The sequence below is a fragment of the Ailuropoda melanoleuca genome, chromosome 4 (assembly GCF_002007445.2).
Source record: "Ailuropoda melanoleuca isolate Jingjing chromosome 4, ASM200744v2, whole genome shotgun sequence".
Taxonomy (NCBI): domain Eukaryota; kingdom Metazoa; phylum Chordata; class Mammalia; order Carnivora; family Ursidae; genus Ailuropoda; species Ailuropoda melanoleuca.
In genome coordinates this window covers 109,322,661-109,343,577 of record NC_048221.1, presented here as the reverse complement: position 1 = coordinate 109,343,577, position 20,917 = coordinate 109,322,661, and the positions used below count along the sequence as shown (strand labels likewise).

The window sequence follows — 20,917 nt, the reverse complement described above, 5'->3', positions numbered from 1 at the left end:
AGTCAAATCTGATCTCTAGATTGTAAAAAGTATCTTGGAAACAGTATCTGGGGCCAAACCAACACTATTAAGAGCTGTACTTGAACACCTGGGAGTACTTGGAGACTCTTGGAGGCTTACCAATGAGATGAGGAGTGGGAGGCTGAAGAAGCAGGAAGAATGAAGCCAAACAGGATTTTGGCTTTTCTTTCACAAAGACTGCTACTGTCCTTTTTTTTTTTTAACCTTGAAAAAATAACAATTTTCCAAGGAAAGACTGGCCAAAAAAGGGAATTTACAAGTGCTATAAACACCCGGGGGGGGCAGTCAAGAAAATGAATAATATTCATGAACACATTATTAATGGTTATTGAAAGATTTACTTTTTAAAAGATTTTATTTATTTATTTGACAGAGAAAGAGAGAGAGGGAACACAAGCAGGGGGAGTGGGAGAGGGACAACCAGACTCCCCACCAAGCAGGGAGCCCGACGCAGGGCTCAATCCCGGGACTCTGGGATCATGACCTGAGCCAAAGGCAGATGCTTAACTGACCAAGTAGTCATGCTTAACTGACTGAGTCACCCAGGTGCCCTGAAAGATTTAATTGTTAATACTAGAATTATGAAACACATTTCAATATCAGATATAAGAACAAGGAATATTTAAACTAAGGGCATGATCCAGAATGAAAAAAGCAACAATTCAGGGGTGGCTGGGTGGCTCAGTCATTAAGCATCTGCCTTCAGCTCAGGTCATGATCCCAGGGTCCTGGGATCAAGCCCCACATCGGGCTCCCTACTCAGCGGGAAGTCTGCTTCCCCTCTCCCTCTGCTTGTGTTCCCTCTCTCCCTGTGGCTCTCTCTGTCAAATAAATAAAATCTAAAAAAAAAAAAAAAAGAAAATAAAGCAACAATTCAGGAGGCTATGCCAAGTTTTCATCTCTTACTCTGTTTCTTGGTAATCAGCAAGCAAGAAACAAGTTGTGGTGGGGCAGGTCAACTTCACCAGTTTCTGTTCCCAGGCCTTGCTCTTTCCTTCCACCCCTCTTGTCCACCATATGCCCTCTGCGTTGGGTTCCTTCTCTCCACGGCTTCCTGTCTTCACATGTGCACATCTCTCCCATCTTTCAAAGCCTGTTTCAAATCTCTCCTCATCTTACCAACCACACAGCACATCTTCATTTAACCAAATATTACGACATATGGCACCGTGGACCTGGAATTATATTTGCATTTATCTATACATATGATAATAATAGTAAATATTTATAGCTAACACTTATTGTGTTTTACTCTGTACCACATACTATAAAAAAAGAATCTAGGTGTTTCATACACTTTCTTTTCATTAAACCTCATTATAGCTTCATGGGGTTGATATTATTATGCCCATTTAAAAGATGTAGACATTGGAATCCTGAGAAAGATAGTTAGATGATTTGTCCAAGAGGTTACTGAGTTGGAAGGTGATAGATCTGGGAACCTATTTGTGTAAAAGGTCCTTGAACTAGGTGAAGGGGATTAAGAGTACATTTATTGTGATGTATGGAATGTATGGAATTGTTAAATCACTATATTGTACACCTGAAATGAATATAACACTATATGTTAATTATACTGGAATAAAAAATCTAGAAAGAGCTCTATAAATCAATAAAAGAAAATTAACTAAAAAGTAAAATAAATTTAAAAAAGCTCCCTGAAGAAAATGCAAAGTAAAACCACCATGAGATATCATTACTCACTTATTAAAATGGCCAAAAAAAAAAAAAAGATAATACCAAGAATATGACTAATTGGAACTTTCATACAATGCTACAGTCATTTTGGAAAAGAGTTTGGCAGCTTCTTATAAAATTAGAAGGACACCAGATGACCCAGCAATCCCTCTCTGAGGTATTTATACCTCTGAGAAATAAAGTCATATGGCCACACACAAAAAACTTGCATGCAAATATTTAGAGCAGCTTTATTCATAATTGCCCAAACTTAGAAACAACCCAGATGTCTATCAGTTAGTGAATGGATAAATGCATTATGGTATATCCATCAAATGAAATACTATTTAGTACGAAAAAGAACAACTTCTACTACATGCAATGGCATGGTTGACTCTCAAATGCAGCAGTTCATTGGGTGAAGGAAGCCAGACTCAGTAGGCTACATACTGTGTGACTCCATTGGTAGGACACTGGGGAAAAGGCAAACTGCTGGGAATACAAATGGCCAACAGACACATGAAAAAATTTTCAACATCACTCAGAATCAGAGAAATACAAATCAAAACAACAATGAGATATCACCTCACATGGGTCAGAATGGCTAAAAGTAACAAGTCAGGAAATGATAGATGTTGGTGAGGGTGCAGAGAAAGGGGAACCCTTTTGCGTTGTTGGTGGGAATGAAAACTGTGAGGCCATTATGGAAAACAGTATGGAGGTTCCTCAAAAGTTAAAAGTAGAACTATCATATGACCCAGCAATTGCACTACTGGAATTTATCCAAAGGTTAAAAAATGCTGATTTTTTTTTTTTAAAGATTTTATTTTTTATTTATTCGACAGAGATAGAGACAGCCAGAGAGAGAGGGAACACAAGCAGGGGAGTGGGAGAGGAAGAAGCAGGCTCATAGCAGAAGAGCCTGATGTGGGGCTCGATCCCATAACGCCGGGATCATGCCCTGAGCCGAAGGCAGACGCTTAACCGCTGTGCCACCCAGGCGCCCCAAAAAAATGCTGATTTGAAGGGGCGCCTGCACCCTGATGTTTATAGCAGCAATGTCCACAATAGCCAAACTATGGAGAGAGCCCAGCTGTCCATCAACAGTTGAATGGATAAAGAAGATTTGGTATATATATACAATGGAATATTACTCAGCCATCAAAAAATGAAATCTCACCATTTGCAACAACATGAATAGAACTAGAGGGTATTATGCGAAGTGAAATAAGTCAATCAGAGAGAGACAATTATCATATGATCTCACTCATATGTGGAAATTAGGAAACAAAACAGAGGATCATAGGGGAAGGGAGGGAAAAATAAAATAAGACAAAATCAGAGAGGGAGACAAATCATGAGAGGCTCTTAACTACAGGAAACAAACTGAGGGTTGCTGGAAGGGAGGTCGGTGGGGGGATGTGGTAACTGGGTGATAGACATTAAGGAGGGCAAGTGATGTGATGAGCACTGGGTGTTAAATGCAAGTGATGAATCACTAAACTCTACCTCTGAAACTAAAAAATGAAAAACAAAAAACACAGTGTGGGAAAGAAGACAGATGAGTGGCTGCCTGACCTGAGGCTGGGGAGCTGACCACAAAGGAGACAGCTGTTTAGAGTGATGGGAATTTTCTCCATCTTGGTTGCGGTGGTAGTTACACGACTGTATACACTGGTCAAGACTCAGAGAACTGTAAACCGAGAAAGGGAAGTTTCTTGTATGTAAATTATACCTCAACTAACCTGATATTTAAAAAATTTCCTGATGATAGGATCATGGATGGCAAGCCAGATTTAGCCAAGTTTCTCTACTATTTCTGACCGACTGTATCACTCGAGCTAATTAGTAAACAAAAGAGTAGGCTGATTTGGATTTTCCTACCATTCCATTTCCCTCCTGATCCTTGGCAGACAAATTAATGAGGAAAAAACTAACTGACAAAAGATAATCAAACAGGAGGAGAAGCCAAAAGCAGAGATGGTCTACAAATGCTGAAGGGCCTCAAGTTCACTGGCCAGGTAAGGGGGTACCAACCTCAGCAAGTCTCTTGATCTTCTGTTCAAAGACCTCAGTTTTACTAGGAGTTGAGGCTGCCTTCTCATTGTCATCATCTGATGGAAAACACTCCCGTGTGCTTTAAAAAAAAAATTTAAAAAAGGTCAAAACTTGAAGTGCTTGAGACATTGAGTATAATAAAGTACTTTTTACAATAAAACAATGATTTGGAGTAAAAATAATACTTGTATGAAAAGCAGGAGTCTCTCACATACCCTAAACAAGCTGATACAGAGATAAAGCATGGCATTAAAGCCTACCGGCCTGGCCAAGGGTAACCAACCGACTGTCCCCTGGAGCCGCTACTGCATCAGAAGCTTCGACAGCACTGCTGCCAGATTTTATAAAGGGAAAAAGCCAGTCTAAAACATGCCTGATTCCAGGTAGATCCCACTGCTTCCCAGGTCCCAAGCCCTTTCCTGTTCCAAGAAGGTGGGACTGGCATCGCCAAGGCAGCAGCAACACTATGTGGACTAAGTCAGGAAACAAGGAGAGTTTCAAATCTGCCAGGAGCTGAGCTCTGTGCGGCAAGGATAGTATCTGTCTTACTCTCCATTTTCCCATTATCTAGCACAGCGCCTCATCAATGAATATATTAAAAGCTGCTCAATATTTGTGGAAGGCAACTCGGCATGTATACCACAATTTGAAATGTCTGCGTCCTTTAACCCAGCAACAGGCAACCTGGCAATTAGTTTGTTTCATTAACTCTGTGGTGGTCACAAGCATCAGCCCGGTGTTCAAGGAGAAGGCATTAATGAATGGTCCTCGTGTTTTCTGATTTCCTACATTAGAGTCTTATATGTGCTACCAAGAAAAGAAGCACTTAGATAAAATGATTAGGATTTTGCTATCAAATGACTTATTTTTAAAAATCTGAATTCAAACGAAGAATGTTATGCTTATTAGAATATAGCTCTCTTTGCTGATGCATATTCTGTGTACTTTTTCAGGAAAGGAGAGAAAGCAATGCCTAAGAGCTGTACCTCTTCTGGATACCGAAGGGTCCACTTCAACACCTTTCTCATAAGGGGTGCCACCATTCAAGAAGAGCTCATACGTTCTACAGAAGAAGAGCAAAAACCCTGGTGTTTCTATTTTGAAACACTGAAATCAGTAGTGAAATATTCTTTAGCACAGATACGTTCCCAGACATTTATTTGTCTCATTGCTAAACGAGAATGAAAGTTGTTGATTCCTCTGTGAGGCATTATCTCAGTAAATAAAATTTCTTTCTTAACTTTGAACCGTAGAAAATACACTTTTCCCCATTAAAATGAGAAAAATTGATGCCCTTAAAGCGCTTTGACTTTAATGACTTAAGTTAATGAATGTATTAATGATGTATTTTTAAATGTATTTTTCAAATGTTTAAATGGCATAGAAATGATAAGTAAAAAATAAAACAGGGACGCCTGGGTGGCTCAGTCAGTTAAGTGTGTGCCTTCGGCTCAGGCCATGATCTCAGGGTCCTGGGATCAGCCTCCTGGAGTTGGGCTCCCCACTCAGTGGGGAGTCTGCTTTTCCCTCTCCCTCTACCCCTCAACAAAATAAAACAACCCTCCTCCCCCCCCAAAAAACGCCATCCCTTCCCATCCCATCCTCTCTAGTCTGGTAAGGCCCTTGCCCTACTTTTTTCATGCAAATGCACACAAATATATATACACACTGAATCTCAAAACTGACACATTTTCTTTTAAAGTTGCATTACCTAAGTATAGTAAGTAGAAGATTAAAGCCCTCTTTAATCCCACTGCATTACCTCCCTAGCTCTGCTCCTCAGAGGCAACCTCTGGGAACACTTTACTTACGCCTGCCTACATATGCACACGAATAGTTTTTCGTGAACAAGAGAGGAGCCACAGCACACACACTATTCCGCAACTTGCTTTCCCACATAATAATATACACTGGAGATGTTTATGTATCAATACATGGGCTTCTACCTCATTTCGAAAAACAGCGGTGACTTCACTTTTGGAAAGATGGAGTAGACACCCTGTTTCCTCCCGCTAGGTACAGCTGAAAACCCTAGACATTCTTAAAAACAAAACAAAATAAATTTAAATCATAAGCAGCTTGGACTTTTACACTCTGGGAGGGTGTGCCAGATGATGTCAGAGCAGGACAAGTGGAGTCTGGACTTTGACCTCTGCCCCGTGGTAAAGAGGCTGTGCCCGTCCTTGGGGTGTAAGCAGAAGTCACAGAAGGCAGGGAGCATTATTTGAATCAATTCTCATAATAAGCCTTAGGGGTAAGAAATATTACAGTCTCCCATTTTAAAGATAGGAAATTGGGGCTTGCAGGCAAGGAACCTGGAACTTGGCTTACAGATACACAAACAGAGCCAGGGCCAGAGCCCTGAATGACCTTATCACCATCCTGATGACTGCCCATCGTATCTCTTCTGTGAATTGCTTGTTTATAACCTAGACTTAAATTTTTGGTGTATACCCATTTAAAAACTCAGATTGTCTTTTTCTTACTTATTTTTGAGAGTGTTTTATATTAGGGATAATAATCTGACCATTAAGTATATACTGCAGATATTTGGTACCAGTCTGCCTTCTGGTCTTAGGTTTTAAATTCATTTACAGTGACTGCCACTATGATTTCAGTGTATCACCTATAGGAGAAAGGTATAGTCACAGAGGACCTGGGGACCCTGGACTTAGCTTTCCCACCCACTCTTTGGAGAGAATCAGGTTCAGTTTCAGCACTGTGAAATGTGCTAATACCATAGAAAATTACTGAAAAATATGCTCGGCAGAGAGTAAACATCTTTTATTATTTGTTTGTTTTAGTTATTTATTTTTTTGAGAGAGAAAGACAAAAAGTGAGTGAGCGAGCCGGGGTGGGGGAGGAGCAGAGGGAGGAGGAGAGAGAGAATCCCAAGCAGTCTCCATGCTTAGCGCAAAGCCCGATGCAGGGCTCAATCACACCAGCCTGAGTTCATGACCTGAGCCAAAACCAAGAGTCAGATGCTCAAACGACTGAGCCACCCAGGCGCCCCTGAGGAAACATCTTTTAAAATACCTGTTCTATAAGTGGCATTTCTTCCTAAGATGACCCTGTGCATACTGTTTTCATATACATTACATTTTCATATACATTATACATTCATATACATTCCACAAAGAATATTAAAATCAACACTAAAAGCCCTCTCCCAAGTTTTTGAAATGCTAAGAGAATATACACTCTGCAAACCTGAGATGTTCAGACTCTAAATAACGAATTTCTACAAAATTTTTCATTTGGAAGGAATATATAGGCAACTTACTTTGCTGGAATAGGAATTCCACTGGCATCGAAAAGTTTAAGAAACACCCAGCCACAACTTAATTCTCCTCTTTCACCGGTTGACTAGGAAATAAACAGACATACAAAACTTAATATCTGAACCAGTCAAATTTAAAAGCACATACCAAGTCCTTTAAAGGGAACAAAATTAGCATTCGCTTATACGGCTAAAAAATTCTTTGCAAGAAAATAAAGTGAAACACAGTGGGTCCCATTTTCCTTGCAGGCCAGATGGCAAAGGCAGTATATAAAGTGAAAATCCTGTCTTGTCAAAATACTTTTGAAAATCCCTTAAAACTGATGATGTGGCAACTGTTGCTACTGTTTCTTGAATGATGAAAATAATTTTTGGAATGATCTAAACCACATCAGTACTACACGGGATTACGCAGCTTTGTCTCAATGAGAGATGGAATGCACAATAAGTCATTTTTAAGTTTTTAATCATCTGTTAGAACTTTACATCCACTGTCAAACTGCTGAGGGCCACTGGGGCCCTACCCACCCATAACACATATGGATACATCTGCCTTAAAGAAATGAAAGGATGCTGTAACACTATTAATATAATAGCAGTTGGTTCTCTGGGTCACCTCGAGGCCAAGTATATATACAACACCTATCAAGGTATTATTAGAATGTGGAGACATTTAAATTACTATCATGACAAACAGGTGAAGATGACTAAGAGCACAGTTATCAAGAGCACTGAGCAATGTACAGAACTGCTGAATCACTATATTGTATACCTGAAACTAATACAACACTGTTAATTATGTGGAATTGAAATAAAAGACTTAATAAAATAAAAATAAATAAATAACTATCACAGACCCACACCTACTGGTTCAATTGTTCATATGACATGAGTTAATCTAAGTTTGTAGAGCTCCCCTAATAAAAATTACCACTCTGACAGGTCCCTTCATTAGAACCATCAGCCACAAGGTTAAGTACACCCTGACCCTCTAGAACGGAGGTAAAACACCCCTGGAATGCCCCTGAACATCTTTTATCACTTTCTGCAAAGTCTCATCCTTTTCAAATCTTCATTCTTCAAAAGCACTGGAGTTCACTCAAGCTATAAATATAAACAAATATACTTTTATTATAAATGCTACTCAGAAAGCAGCACTATATGTAAATTAGAACCACAATTCCCATTCCTCAAGAGATTAAAATTTTATTACATAAAAATGCCTCAATTATTTTACTTGTAAATACAGACTTTTTTTTTTTAAGTTCCCTTTAACTGATACATTAGAAAGGTTTATCTTTCAACTGACATACATTGCGAATATAAGAAATTCCAAGTTCAAATAATAGTCCAAGATCTGGAGAGGAAGAATTGGATCTGATAAAACAGTCACCATCGAGCAAGCAGGGCAAGATGCCAGTAACCTGAAACAATAAAGAAAACTAAGTTACTAATAAAAATTTAAAATGGGAGGGAGGTTTCAGCTCTACTTGCCTGTGTGTAGTTTATACCTGTGCATAATAACAGTCTTTTAAAGAAAGCAGATGGATTGGACCGACCTACACCAATAATTTCAAGTTAAAAAATTTAAGTTTTGTGTTGAGGGAAATACCTTTATCTTCACTCACTCTTTGGTTAGAGTAGAGGTTAATGTGAAACAAGTACTGGACCGAGGTCCTCAGAGGTGTTATAAAAATAGTTTGCATATATAATATTTAAATTAACCATTGCTTTTTGTAAACAGAACTAAAATTGAAGACGTCACACACACATTTGCTCAACTCCTGAGGGGTATCTTGCAAATTTTCCTTTCCTTTCTTGTTTGCTCTTTCCTTTTACTCTCTCTGGACAACCACACCCCTCTGTCTTGCCTATAAAATCCTCCCCAACCCTCAAAGTCTATTTTCTCTTCTACAAAACCTTCTCTGAGCCTGAGGGCGGGAATTCATGTCACCCTCCTCTGTGCCTCCACAGCACTGGGAGTCGCGCAACCATAGCATTCTGCCCTTGCGGTGGTTATCAACACACCCCCGCCCCCACAGGGCTGCTCTAGGGATTACATGAGATCATGCCCAGGAGGACCTACCACTGTGCCTGGCACATGGACAGAGCTCCATAAACACAGGCTATTGTTAGCATACCTGTATATGTCTCTTCTCCACCAACATGGAAGTTTCCACGGTGCCTAAGAACAATGTCTCGCACCTAACAGATGCTAAATTTCACTCAACAGGGGAACTTTCTTTTTATTTATTTTTCCAAACAGTTCGTCTTTATATCCAGAAGAAATTAGGCAATTCGACCCTAAATGCTTCATGTACACAGAGATGCAGCGTCAGAACTGCGGAGCGTTGTGCTGAAGTACAAGCAGTAGGTCCTTAAGATCAAACTGGACTTTCAGGAGACGCACGATAGGCAAGCGTGGGCACTTCCAGCACACAAACCGGGTGGCTGGGCCTCCTCCACGCCCTGTGCCCTCTCCTTGAATCCTTACTACTTTAAGGTCTTCGGATGCAGTAAGAGAAAGGTTAAAGGAGGATTTTTAGGGTGCAGTGCCCCAAGGGAATTAGTTATGGCAAGTAAACACTACAGTAATGAAACTCTAGAGGCAGAAAAAAAGTAAAATAAACTGTAGACAATATTATAACAAGAACATCAAAACATCAAATCTTCATGTTCACTCACATCGATGTCATAGGGACTCCGTGGTTTGAAGCCACCTAACCTCACCAGTCTTTTTTTGTTCTAGGCTTGACAGTGCCTGGGTATAATGTACCACCCCCGGGCGTCACCCTTGATTTTATCTGAAGAAAGCACAGCTCTCATTAGCATGGTTGATTTCATTTGTGAAAAACACTTCCTAAATTTATCTTTTTGTTTTCATTTTCATCAGGGGGCATTTCCTAGAATTGAACCCCGAAATCCACTGAATGAGATGATTCATAGGAATTACAACTCTGATGAGTCAGAAACAAAAATAATTTTTATCAAAGTCTTCAAAGAACATTAAATAATCTCAAGATTCAAATCTGGCCCTATATATTCTATGCTTAACATAAATACGTTATTTCAGAGATACACACGGACAGCTTTGCTTCAGAAATTAATTGCCTATCACTTAACGGTAAAAGAGATTCACATTTCATTCCATTCCCTTAGCAGATTCCTTACCTGGGGAGAAAAGGTCCATGTTTTGGGCTTTTTAGGTTGCCACGTAGCTCTGACTGTATGAATGTTGCTCAGAACCTGCAATGAGATTTTCTTATTTGAGATCATGCTGTAGAGAGCTCTCTAAAACATTCCCACTTCTAGGGGCGCCGGGCTGGCTCAGTCAGTTAAGCGTCTGACTTTTGATTTGGGCTCAGGTTATGATCTCAGGGTCCTGGAATCCAGCTCTGGGCTCCATGCTTGGTGGGGGGTTCTGCTGAGGGTTTTTCTCTGTCTCCCTCTGCCCCTCCCCCTTCTCTCTAAAATAAGTAAAATTTAAAAAATTGAAAAAGAAAACAACCAAACAGGTCACCACTTCTACATCCCAAACAGTTAACAATGAACCAGCTATACTGCGTGGAACAGAGGGCCTCGAGGGGTTTCTTTTACTTTTCAGTTTGTGCAACTCTGTGATTGTTTTCTTTTTATATCAAGTACATATAAAACTTTAAAAATGAGTATCAAAAAACTGTTATGGCATTAATTTATACAATAATGAAAGAACTATTAAAATAAACTCAGACTCAGATCTTTGCACTAGTAATAAATTATAGTAAGTAAAATACTATCTGGAACAGGTTTATCAGAAAAGGAAGTGAAATTTCAGGTACAAATGACGTTTTAAGAAATGTGACCCGTTGGGGCGCCTGGGTGGCACAGCGGTTAAGGTTAAGCGTCTGCCTTCGGCTCAGGGTGTGATCCTGGCGTTGTGGGATCGAGCCCCACATCAGGCTCTTCCGCTATGAGCCTGCTTCTTCCTCTCCCACTCCCCCCTGCTTGTGTTCCCTCTCTCGCTGGCTGTCTCTATCTCTGTCAAATAAATAATAAATAAAATCTTAAAAAAAAAAAAAGAAAAAAAGAAATGTGACCCGTAAGAGCATTTTATGGCAGCCCATCACCCTACCACTAAGGACAGACAATGCTGATAATAGCCCAGATACACAGCCTGTTTTCTTCAAGAACTCCAGCCGTGTAAGTTATATTGCTCCTGCGACTTAATCTCTTACAAAATGCTACTGCAAGAAGTCAGTCCTACAACGTACATAAAGCAGTGAAATACAAAAGAAGCAAAAACTGTGGAGTTCAAATTCTATAAAGTTATGGCTAAAATTGACATCTTCCAAAGAAATAGAAAACATAAAATTTTTATTTTATTTTTTAAAGTTTATTTATTTATTTTAAGTAATCTTTACACCTAATGAGGCTTAAACTCACGACCCCAAGATCAAGAGTTGCACACTCCTCTGACTAAGACAGCCAGGTGCCCCTAAGTTTTTTATCTTAGATAACAATATTTTAGTACAGCACTTTTAAAACTAAGCCTTAAAAATAATGAGAAACTATCCCAAACAACTCCTATGAGGCCAGATTCAATTCACTGCCAACTATGTCCCTGTTGGTAGGCAACTAGGATTATCTTTTGGGTAGCTGAGTTGTTTTCCAAGAGAGAAAAGTCCTCATTTCTTTCAACAACTAATATATAGGAATTTATTTAAACTCTTCCTAAAATAATACATATTCTCAGCCTGGACTCTTGGAGTACAAACTCGTTTTGATTATTACCTGGTGTTCAACATAAGACTGCATCTTATCTACTCTAAGGTTCCTCTTAGTTTTTCAAGAAATCTTTCTCACTTCTATAACCAAAAAGTCCTTTGCAATCATTGAAATTGAGATCTCACACTATCTCTGCTTTTATCTTTCCAACCTGGAGAATCCTGATTTTGATTCAGGAGTAACTTCTTCTGCTTGATAATTTTACATCTTTCTTGATTTACGGACTGTGAGAGCTAAAGAGGACTTAGCCCAAATACCTCATCATACATTTGAGAAAACTGCAGCTAGAGAGGGTGAATGACTGGCTCAGAATCTTTCTGTTTTCTGCATAAAACCAGAACATAAAGGATGAGGTAATCAAGGATTCAAAAAGTATAGAGACTTCCACTTAGTAAACTGCATTAAGAATACATAAGGACTTCCACTCAAGATAGCATGCTGAATTTATGCTTTAACATAGCTGCTCTGCTCCAAACATAAAGGAGTGATAGTTAAAAAGATAGAGTGGGACTCAAAAGTAAGATGAATATATCAATGGACCACACACAGATAAAAGGGAAAAGCTGTGAAGAGGGTGAGAGTAAAATCGGGGGTCTCCAGGGCTCTGAATCTAGAAGCAGGATGTGATGGCAAGGAGCTGGCTTTGCCTGTTACAGAGGCTAACAGTACTCAGTACATGACAGACAAGAGACAGCCCTACTGCTTGAAGCCAGTAAGTGAAAAAGAAATGATGGCTAACCTTCCCCCTCATAGGAGGTAATGAACCTAAGCAGGTAGGAGAAGAAAGATGAAGGCATGACATCTGGTTCAGAACCTAGGCGATTACTGGGCCTTTAATGAATCTTAGATTAAGAATGCTAAACTCCACTATAAAATCTGGTTATGATTTGGCAATGGTGGTGCTGGTGGTACCAACCACAACACTATTAGGTAGGAGGGAAAGAGAGTAATATAACTTTTACATAAAATGTGCCTCTAAAGATACATGAAGAAATCAAATACTAACAACACAAGAAACAACCCTTGAGGATTGAAATGAACAAAATATGTTGGTATATGTAATTAAATATTAATTCCTTTAAAAAAAGCCAGATTTACTTCTGGACAACAATAAAAAGATGGGGGCAGGGTATTCAGTAGGTAACTAAAGCATGTTAGTATATTTGATGTGGTAAGGAGGAAGACAGAAATACAGGATAATTTTAGATTTATGAGAATAATTTATAACTAAGTAGGTATGTTAAAAATTGAAAGGGTAACCACTTAAATAATGGAAATATAATCTATAGATTCTAAATCAAAAGTAGAAAAAAATGGAACACAGACAACAATATTTTAACAGATGACAGAAATGAAAAAAAGCAAAGAAAAAAGATGATAAACAGAAAGTAGACCCACACAAGGGAAATAAGTCTAAATATATGGGTACTATAATAAATGAGGCTCACCTAATATTATTTACTCAATCCAGATATAGACAATACAAAAAAGTTATAAGCCTATTTTACTTATGAATAGTAATGCAAAAATCCCAAATAAATACTAGTGAACCTAATTTGGCAATGTTTTCTTTTTAAACAAAATAAAAAGTTTATGATTAAGGAGAGCTTATCCCAGGAATAAAAGGATGTCTCAGTGTCAGAAAATCTGTTATTGTGGTATAACACATCAACAAATTAAAGGAAAAAATCAAATGACCATCTCAATAGATGCAGAAAATAATTTGCTAAAATTCAACATTCACTTGTAAATATGAGAACTTGGAGCAAAAGAGAATTAACCTAAGAAAGAGTACCTATCAACAACTTGTAACAAACATCCCATCGGTGAATCTTCAGATGAATTCACATCTATATCAGGAAGAAAACAAGGCAGTCCCTTCTGGTAGTCCCTGGCCAAACAAGTAAGATAGCAAAAGGACATGAGGTACAAAAATGGGAGAGACAAAACTGTCTTTATTTGCAGGTAGTACAAATGTATATACAAAAAATCTGAGACTCATAAAAAGTAAGTAATGCTGTATTTTAAAGGTATTAGAAATAATAAGCAATTTCAGTAAATTTTTGGGATACAAGATCAATTTCCAAACGACAATAGCTTTCTACATCAATCATAACCAATTAGAAAACATAAGAGGAAAAAGATTCCAGTTCATTATAGCTACCAAAACTAGCTCATCTTCAGGAAATAAGAAGGCAGGGGGAAGGTAAATAGAGAAACATGTTAATGATAATATAAAGAAGTTAACAGAGAAATCTTCCAGAACTGTACTACCTAATATAGTAGCCACTGGACACATGTAACTATTTAATTTAACCTTAAATCACTTAAATTAGATTAAAAATTTAGGGGACCCTGGGTGGCTCAGTCAGTTAAGCGTCTGCCTTCAGCTCAGGTCGTGAACCCAGGGTCCCGGGATTGAGCCCCATGTCAAGCCCCATGTCAAGCCCTATGTCGGGCATTCTGCTCAGCAGGGAGTCTGCTTCTCCCTCTCCTTCTTACCTTCCCCACTGCCCATGCTCTTGATCTCTCTCTCAAATGAATAAATAAAAAAATCTTTAAAAAAAAGAGAAAATTTTTTAAATAACAGGGAAATCTGAAGATGGATTGGGTATTAGATGGAAACATGGAATGATTCTTGTATTGCAGGGTGTGACAATGGTGGCTATGTAAGAAAATGTTTATATGTTTATACATGCATAAATGTTGATACATATATGCAGGAGTAAAATGAAATGTCAAAAGTTCTCATTACAACATTTTTATTTATTTATTATTATTATTATTATTTTATTTTATTTATTAAAAATGAAGAAAAACATTGGGGATAGATCACCCAGTACAACAAAATCTTGAGAATTATACTATTCTCCCTACTTCTGTGAATGTTCAAAAAGTTTCATGATAAAAATCAGATTTTTAAATGAAAAGGCAAAGGCAGATTGGAAATAACTATGTCAATCAATTACCACTCTGACTTCATGTTTTACCATTTAATTTTAATTTTATCTATCTATCTATCTATCTATCTATCTATCTATCTATCTATCTATCTGGAAGGGAGTGGGGGGAGGAGTGAGAGGGGAAGGGACAGAGAGAATCTTAAGCAGACTCCACACCTAGCACAGAGCCCAACATGGGACTCGATCTCACAACTGTGAGATCATGACCTGAGTTGAAATCAAAGTAAGACGCTTAACTGACTGAGCCACCCTGGTGCCCCTGTTTTACTACCTTTTAAAGTCATAATTTCAGGGGCCCCTGGGTGGCGCAGTCGTTAAACGTCTGCCTTCAGCTCAGGGCGTGATCCCGGCGTTATGAGAACGAGCCCCACATCAGGCTCCTCCGCTATGAGCCTGCTTCTTCCTCTCCCACTCCCCCTGTTTGTGTTCCCTCTCTAGCTGGCTGTCTCTATCTCTTCAAATAAATAAAAAATAAAATCTTAAAAAAAAAAGAATTACAAATCAATTATATATGTAACATAATATTACGTTATATTAAGTTATACGAAGCTTGAAAATCCGAATGAAAAATTTAAATTTATAAAAATCAAAAAGAAAAATGAGCAAAAGACATGATCCACAATTCAGAATGATGGAAATCTGATTGGCTAAGAAACAGACAAAAAGACATTTAAAAACACACTATATATCAGGGCAATGAAAACCAAGACTACAAAAAGATTCTGCTTCATAACCAAAACATCGGTGAGGTAATATCAGTTGTTAGATGTGGAGAAACAGGACTGTCATACAGGGCTAGTGACTGTACTACCTGGAAGAACTTTGGAGAGTAATTTGGTGTTATCTCACACGGCAATCCACCATCCAGCAATCTACTCCCAAGTTCACTTATATATATATTCTAGACTTGTCTCACGTGACACAAACATGTAAGAGAATGTTCACTGAAAGACTGTAATAGTAAAAATGTTCAAGAGAATAATGGATAAACTGTGGTATAACCATATAATGAAATACTGTTCAACAGTTAAAAAGAATGACCGACCAAGAGCAGAATCCATCAACGTGGATAAATCTCAAAAGCATAATGTTGAGGGGAAAAAAGAAAGTTGCAGGGGTACAAGGATATGATATCATTTTATAAAGCATGGGAATACTAAAAATTAGGCTGTATAAAATTAATAAAATAAAATTCAGGATAGGGGTTACCCATATGGAGGTTTGAGGAAAGCAATAGGATGTGGGAGGGGCATACTGAGGGGCTTCAATCATACTTGCAGCATTTATTTTTAAAATAAAAGACTGTTTTTAAAGAGAAGTCTTAAGCTTACAGAAAAATTGTGCAGAAAGCACTTATTTTTTGTTTTAAAAGTCAGAGTACATATTACAAACTGGGGGCTTCAACAGAACTAGGTAATAAGGCCATGGGTGTCTGTTATGCCATTCTTTGCACACTGCTATATATTGGAAATAGTTCATATTTTTAAAAATACTGCTAATTCCAATAAAAATAAGATGGAGTATAAAATAGAAATAAAAGGAAACAAGTAACCAAATTGGAAAATTATAATGTCCCAAGATAAGAAAGATTCTAAATGTGAGATTTAGGCTTGCGTTCTCTTTCTCTTATTATTGGCAAAACAGATGGGTAATTAGTTGATGTATTATTTCTCAGTGAGTATTTAAGGGTTTACAATTTATTTTCCAAAAGGGTGATTCGGAAATGTGTCAAACATATCAGACAAGTTAAAAGAAACATATAGTGAACCCCCATATACTCATCACCTAGAATCTACCATTAACATTTTACTATACTTGTTTTATCACATCTATCATCTATCCATTTATTTATTTATTTATTTATTTATTTATTTATTTATTTATTTAAGGAGGCTGGAGCCCAACATGGGGCCTGAACCCACAACCTCAAGACCTGAGCTGAAATCAAGAGTCGGACATTTAACTAACTGAGCCACCTAGGCTTCCCCATCTCATTTTCTGATGCACTGCAAACCTGCAGACATTAGTAAACTTCTCCCTAAATTAGCATGCATATCATTAACTCAAGTTCACTTTTTCTTTTTTTAAGATTTTATTTATTTACTTGTCAGAGAGAGAGAGAGAGGGCACAAGCAGGGGGAACAGCAGGCACAGGGAGAAGCAGGTTCCCCACTGAGCAAGGAGCCCAGTGTGGGACTCAATCCCAGGACCCTGGGATCATGACCTGAGCCAAAGGCAGGTGCCCAACCGACTGAGCTACACAGGTATCCCTCACTTTTTTTTTATGTAAAATTTAATATAATGAAACAAGCCTTATTTTTACTTTATATGTAATGCCCAATATGGAAACAGGAAAGTAGACTGGCTAGGTAGGGATCATAGGTCCTGAGGAATGACACAGTGAGTGCTGTCAATGGAGGCCTTGTGAGGGGCCTGAACTTATATTAGGGCCCCCAAGTCAGGAAGCACACTGTCTCCCCAGTAGTAGTAGTGAGGTGGTTCCACCTTCCCTTGACAGCACGGTGTCAGAGGCCTGCTAAAATGGAAGTTAAAATAAGATCCAGAAACTCCTAACACCCAAAATGTCCAAGATACAAGAAAAAACCACTCATCATACCACAAATCAGGAAAATCTCAAATTGAATGAGAAAAGACAATCAACAGACACCAACACTGAGACGACACAAATGTTGGAACTATCTGACAAGCATTTTAAAGCAGACGCCAAAAAATACTTCAGTAAGCAACTACCCATGTGTCTCAAACAAATTTAAAATACAGAAAGAAATACAAAGTGTCAAGAAAGAAATAAGGAAGTCTCAACAAAGAAATTGAAAATAAAATGAAGAACCTAGTGGAAATTCTAGAACTGAAAAATATGATAACCACAGTAAAAAACACACATGTGCACAACCACACACAACTCACTGGACAGAATCAAATGATGAATAAAGAAGAGAGAAAAGAATTGGTGAACTTGAAGATAGGAAAACAGAATTTATGTCTCTGAACTAAGATAAAATCAATGGAAAAAAATAAACGGAGCCTCAGTGGGATTATAACAAAAGATCTCATATTCATGTCATCAGAGTCCTTCTAGAAAAGAGTCTGGAGCTAGAAAAGTATTCAAGAAAATAATGGCTAACATATCCCCAAATTTGGCAAAGGGCACAAACCTAGCTCAAGAAGCTGAGTAAACCTTAAGCAGGATAAATCCAAGGAATCCACGCCCAAGGACAAGTACGAAAAGTAAACACATATCTTGAAAGTAGTGAGAAATAACATCAATAAGGGAACACCAACTCTTTTTTTTTTTTTAAATACTTTATTTTATTTGACAGAGATAGAGACAGCCAGCAGAGAGGGAACACAAGCAGGGGGAGTGGGAGAGGAAGAAGCAGGCTCATAGCGGAGGAGCCTAATGTGGGGCTCGATCCCATAACGCCGGGATCACGTCCTGAGCAGAAGGCAAACGCCAACCACTGTGCCACCCAGGCGCCCCGGGAACACCAATTCTAGTGACAGTGGATTTCCCATCGGAAACCACAGAGGGAGGGGCGCCTGGGTGGCTCAGTCGTTAAGCATCTGCCTTTGGCTCAGGGCGTGATCCCAGGGTCCAGCGATGGAGCCCCACATCAGGATCCCTGCTCAGCCGGAAGCCTGCTTCTCCCTCACCCACTCCCCCTGCTTGTGTTCCCTCTCTCGCTGGCTGGCTGTCTTTCTCTCTGTCAAATAAATAAATTAAAAAAAAAAAGAAAGAAAGAAAGAAACCACAGAGGGAAGTGAAATAATTTCTCAAGTGTTTAAAAAAAAAAGAGCCAAACCAGAATTCTGTATCTAGTGAAAATATCCTTCAGGAATGAAGGGGAAACAGACGTTCTTGGATAAAGAAAGATGAAGAGAATCTGTAGCCAACAGAAAAAATGCTTTAAAGGAATTCTCTAAACAGAAAGGATATGATCTTTGAACATCAGGAAGGAAGGAAGAACAATGAAAAGAGTAAAAATAAGGGTAAATACAACAGATTTTCTCTTGAGTTTTCTAAATTATGCTTGATTGTTGAAGTAAATATCATACTGTGTGATATGGTTTTCGGTGTATGTACAGTTTTAATAATAATGCTTTTTATTTGTAATTAGGGAAGCACTCTTAAATAGCAATGAGTATTTGTGTAACTATTAAATATCTTCTAAAACTTGTCAGTTGGAAATTGGACATAAATTAGTTACATAAATTCACTTCTTTTTGTTTTTAAATGAATCACTTCTATTATTCTGATATGTTATTTAAATAAAATTCCAATCTTTAGGTTCTCATATATGAGAACAGGGAGAAGTAAAGTGAAGAAGTATTAAACCAGATCTCAGCCAAGAAGGCAATTCATCTTTTCTTGGTCACTGATGACACCTACTGGTTTCTTAGTGGCAGTGGCTTTATACGGGGTGTGTAGAAATGAGGGAGGATCATTACAACGGCACAAGTTCAGAAAGAAAAAAGGCACTGGGAGCTGGAACTATACTCAGCATGAGCAAAGCTAAACCCACAAACTCTTCCAGGACAGATCGGCTCTCGATGCTCCCTATCTCAATGAATGTCACCACCATCCACCGAGAATGCGGGTCATGTTTGACACCCCATTCTTCTTCACCCACCATTTCTAAGCCATTACCAAATTGTGGTTTTTATGGTCTACATATCCTTCTGGCCATAGTTCTCATCTCCATCTCCACTTCCCTAGTCGTTGTTAGCCTCACATCTCATCTAGCCACACTTAACATGTTCTATGTATGTTCTAAGTGCTTTACTGGTTACATTAACTTATTTCGTCCTCACATGGACCCCAAGAGATGTGTGCTAGATGACAAAGGGGAGAGAGAGCAAGGCCAAGTAATTTGGTCAGTGTCTTACACTGAGCTGGTGGAACCAGGGTTAATCTGGGGCAAATGGCTCCAGATTTTGTTTTTTTGGAGGCGACGTTGCTGCCCTTTGACCACCACACTGTGCCATAGCCCCTAAATGGTCTACTCATGTCTCTTCTGGCCCCCCTCTAATTCATCTCCAAAGAAGAGCCAGAGATATTCCTAAAGCATAAATCTAAACTATATTACTTCCTCCAAGGACTTTCCCTGTTTTTAAGATAAAGACAAAACTCCCTTACATCATGGCTTACAGTGTCTTACACTGTGTTCCTTCTTGACGTCTCCCATTTCAATCCTATACTTCTTGTTTTCTCCACTTGGTCAACTGGTCTTCCCCAAGTCCTTTCCGACTAAGGTCTTTGCCTATGTTGCTCCTTTGGCTAGGTTCACACTTCCCTTTTCCCTTCACCCTCTTAAGGCTTATTCATCCCTAGATCTCAACCCAAGCATCACCTTCTCAGGAGGGAGCTTAGACTATCAATTTGAGACTATCAAATTTTATAAATTTCCCTCTGAGCAATGCTTTATCAACATCCCACAAATTATGTGGCACATTTTCATTTTTTGTTCAGTTCCAATTATTTTCTAATTTCCCTCGACACTTCCTTTTAATCCATTAATTTCCAATTATTTAAGGATTTTTTTCAGTTATCTTTCTGCGACTGGTTTCGAATTCAATTCCATGTAATCAAAGACCATTCAATGTATGATTTCTTTTAAATTTATTCAGGGCCATCTCTCTTGGCGAATGTTCCACATGCACTTGAAAGAATGAGTATTTTACTATTTTTGGGTGAACTGTCATACAAATGTCTATTAGATCCAGTTTGTTGATGGTGTTAATTCAGTTCTTTTATATACTTACTAATTTTCTGTCTGCTTGTCCCACAGATTACTAAGAGAGAAGTGTTAAAGTTTTCAACTCTAACTGTGGCTTTGCCTGTTTTTCCTTTCAGTTCTATCAAGTTTTACTTCATGTATTTTGAAGCTCTAATATTAGGTATATACATATTTAGGATTATTATGTCCTCTTGGTGAATTGTCTTTTTTATCATGTAATGTGTTTCTTTATTCCTGGTAATTTTCCTTGTTCTGAATATTACTATCTTTTTGAATGGTCTACCTTTTCAATCCCTCTCCTTTTAATCTGCCTATATTTATTATATTTAAGGTGGGTTTCTTATACATAGCATATAGTTGGATCTCTCTCACTGGGGTTTAACTTGCATTTCCCG

At 38.4% G+C, this 20,917-nt stretch overlaps 1 protein-coding gene across 2 annotated transcripts in view; it reads right to left on the bottom strand.

Moving 5' to 3' along the window:
- The window catches only part of NPHP1 (nephrocystin 1), a 58,834-nt gene that overhangs the window by 15,486 nt on the left and 22,431 nt on the right, over positions 1 to 20,917 (bottom strand). For both annotated transcript variants that reach the window (XM_019807791.2, XM_011234541.3), the window contains exons 12-16: positions 10,208 to 10,282; positions 8,350 to 8,460; positions 7,040 to 7,122; positions 4,743 to 4,819; positions 3,736 to 3,835 (exon numbers count right to left, since the gene is read on the bottom strand). In XM_019807791.2, coding sequence (XP_019663350.1) covers positions 3,736 to 3,835; positions 4,743 to 4,819; positions 7,040 to 7,122; positions 8,350 to 8,460; positions 10,208 to 10,282 — 446 coding nt within the window. The remainder of the gene's footprint in view (positions 1 to 3,735; positions 3,836 to 4,742; positions 4,820 to 7,039; positions 7,123 to 8,349; positions 8,461 to 10,207; positions 10,283 to 20,917) is intronic.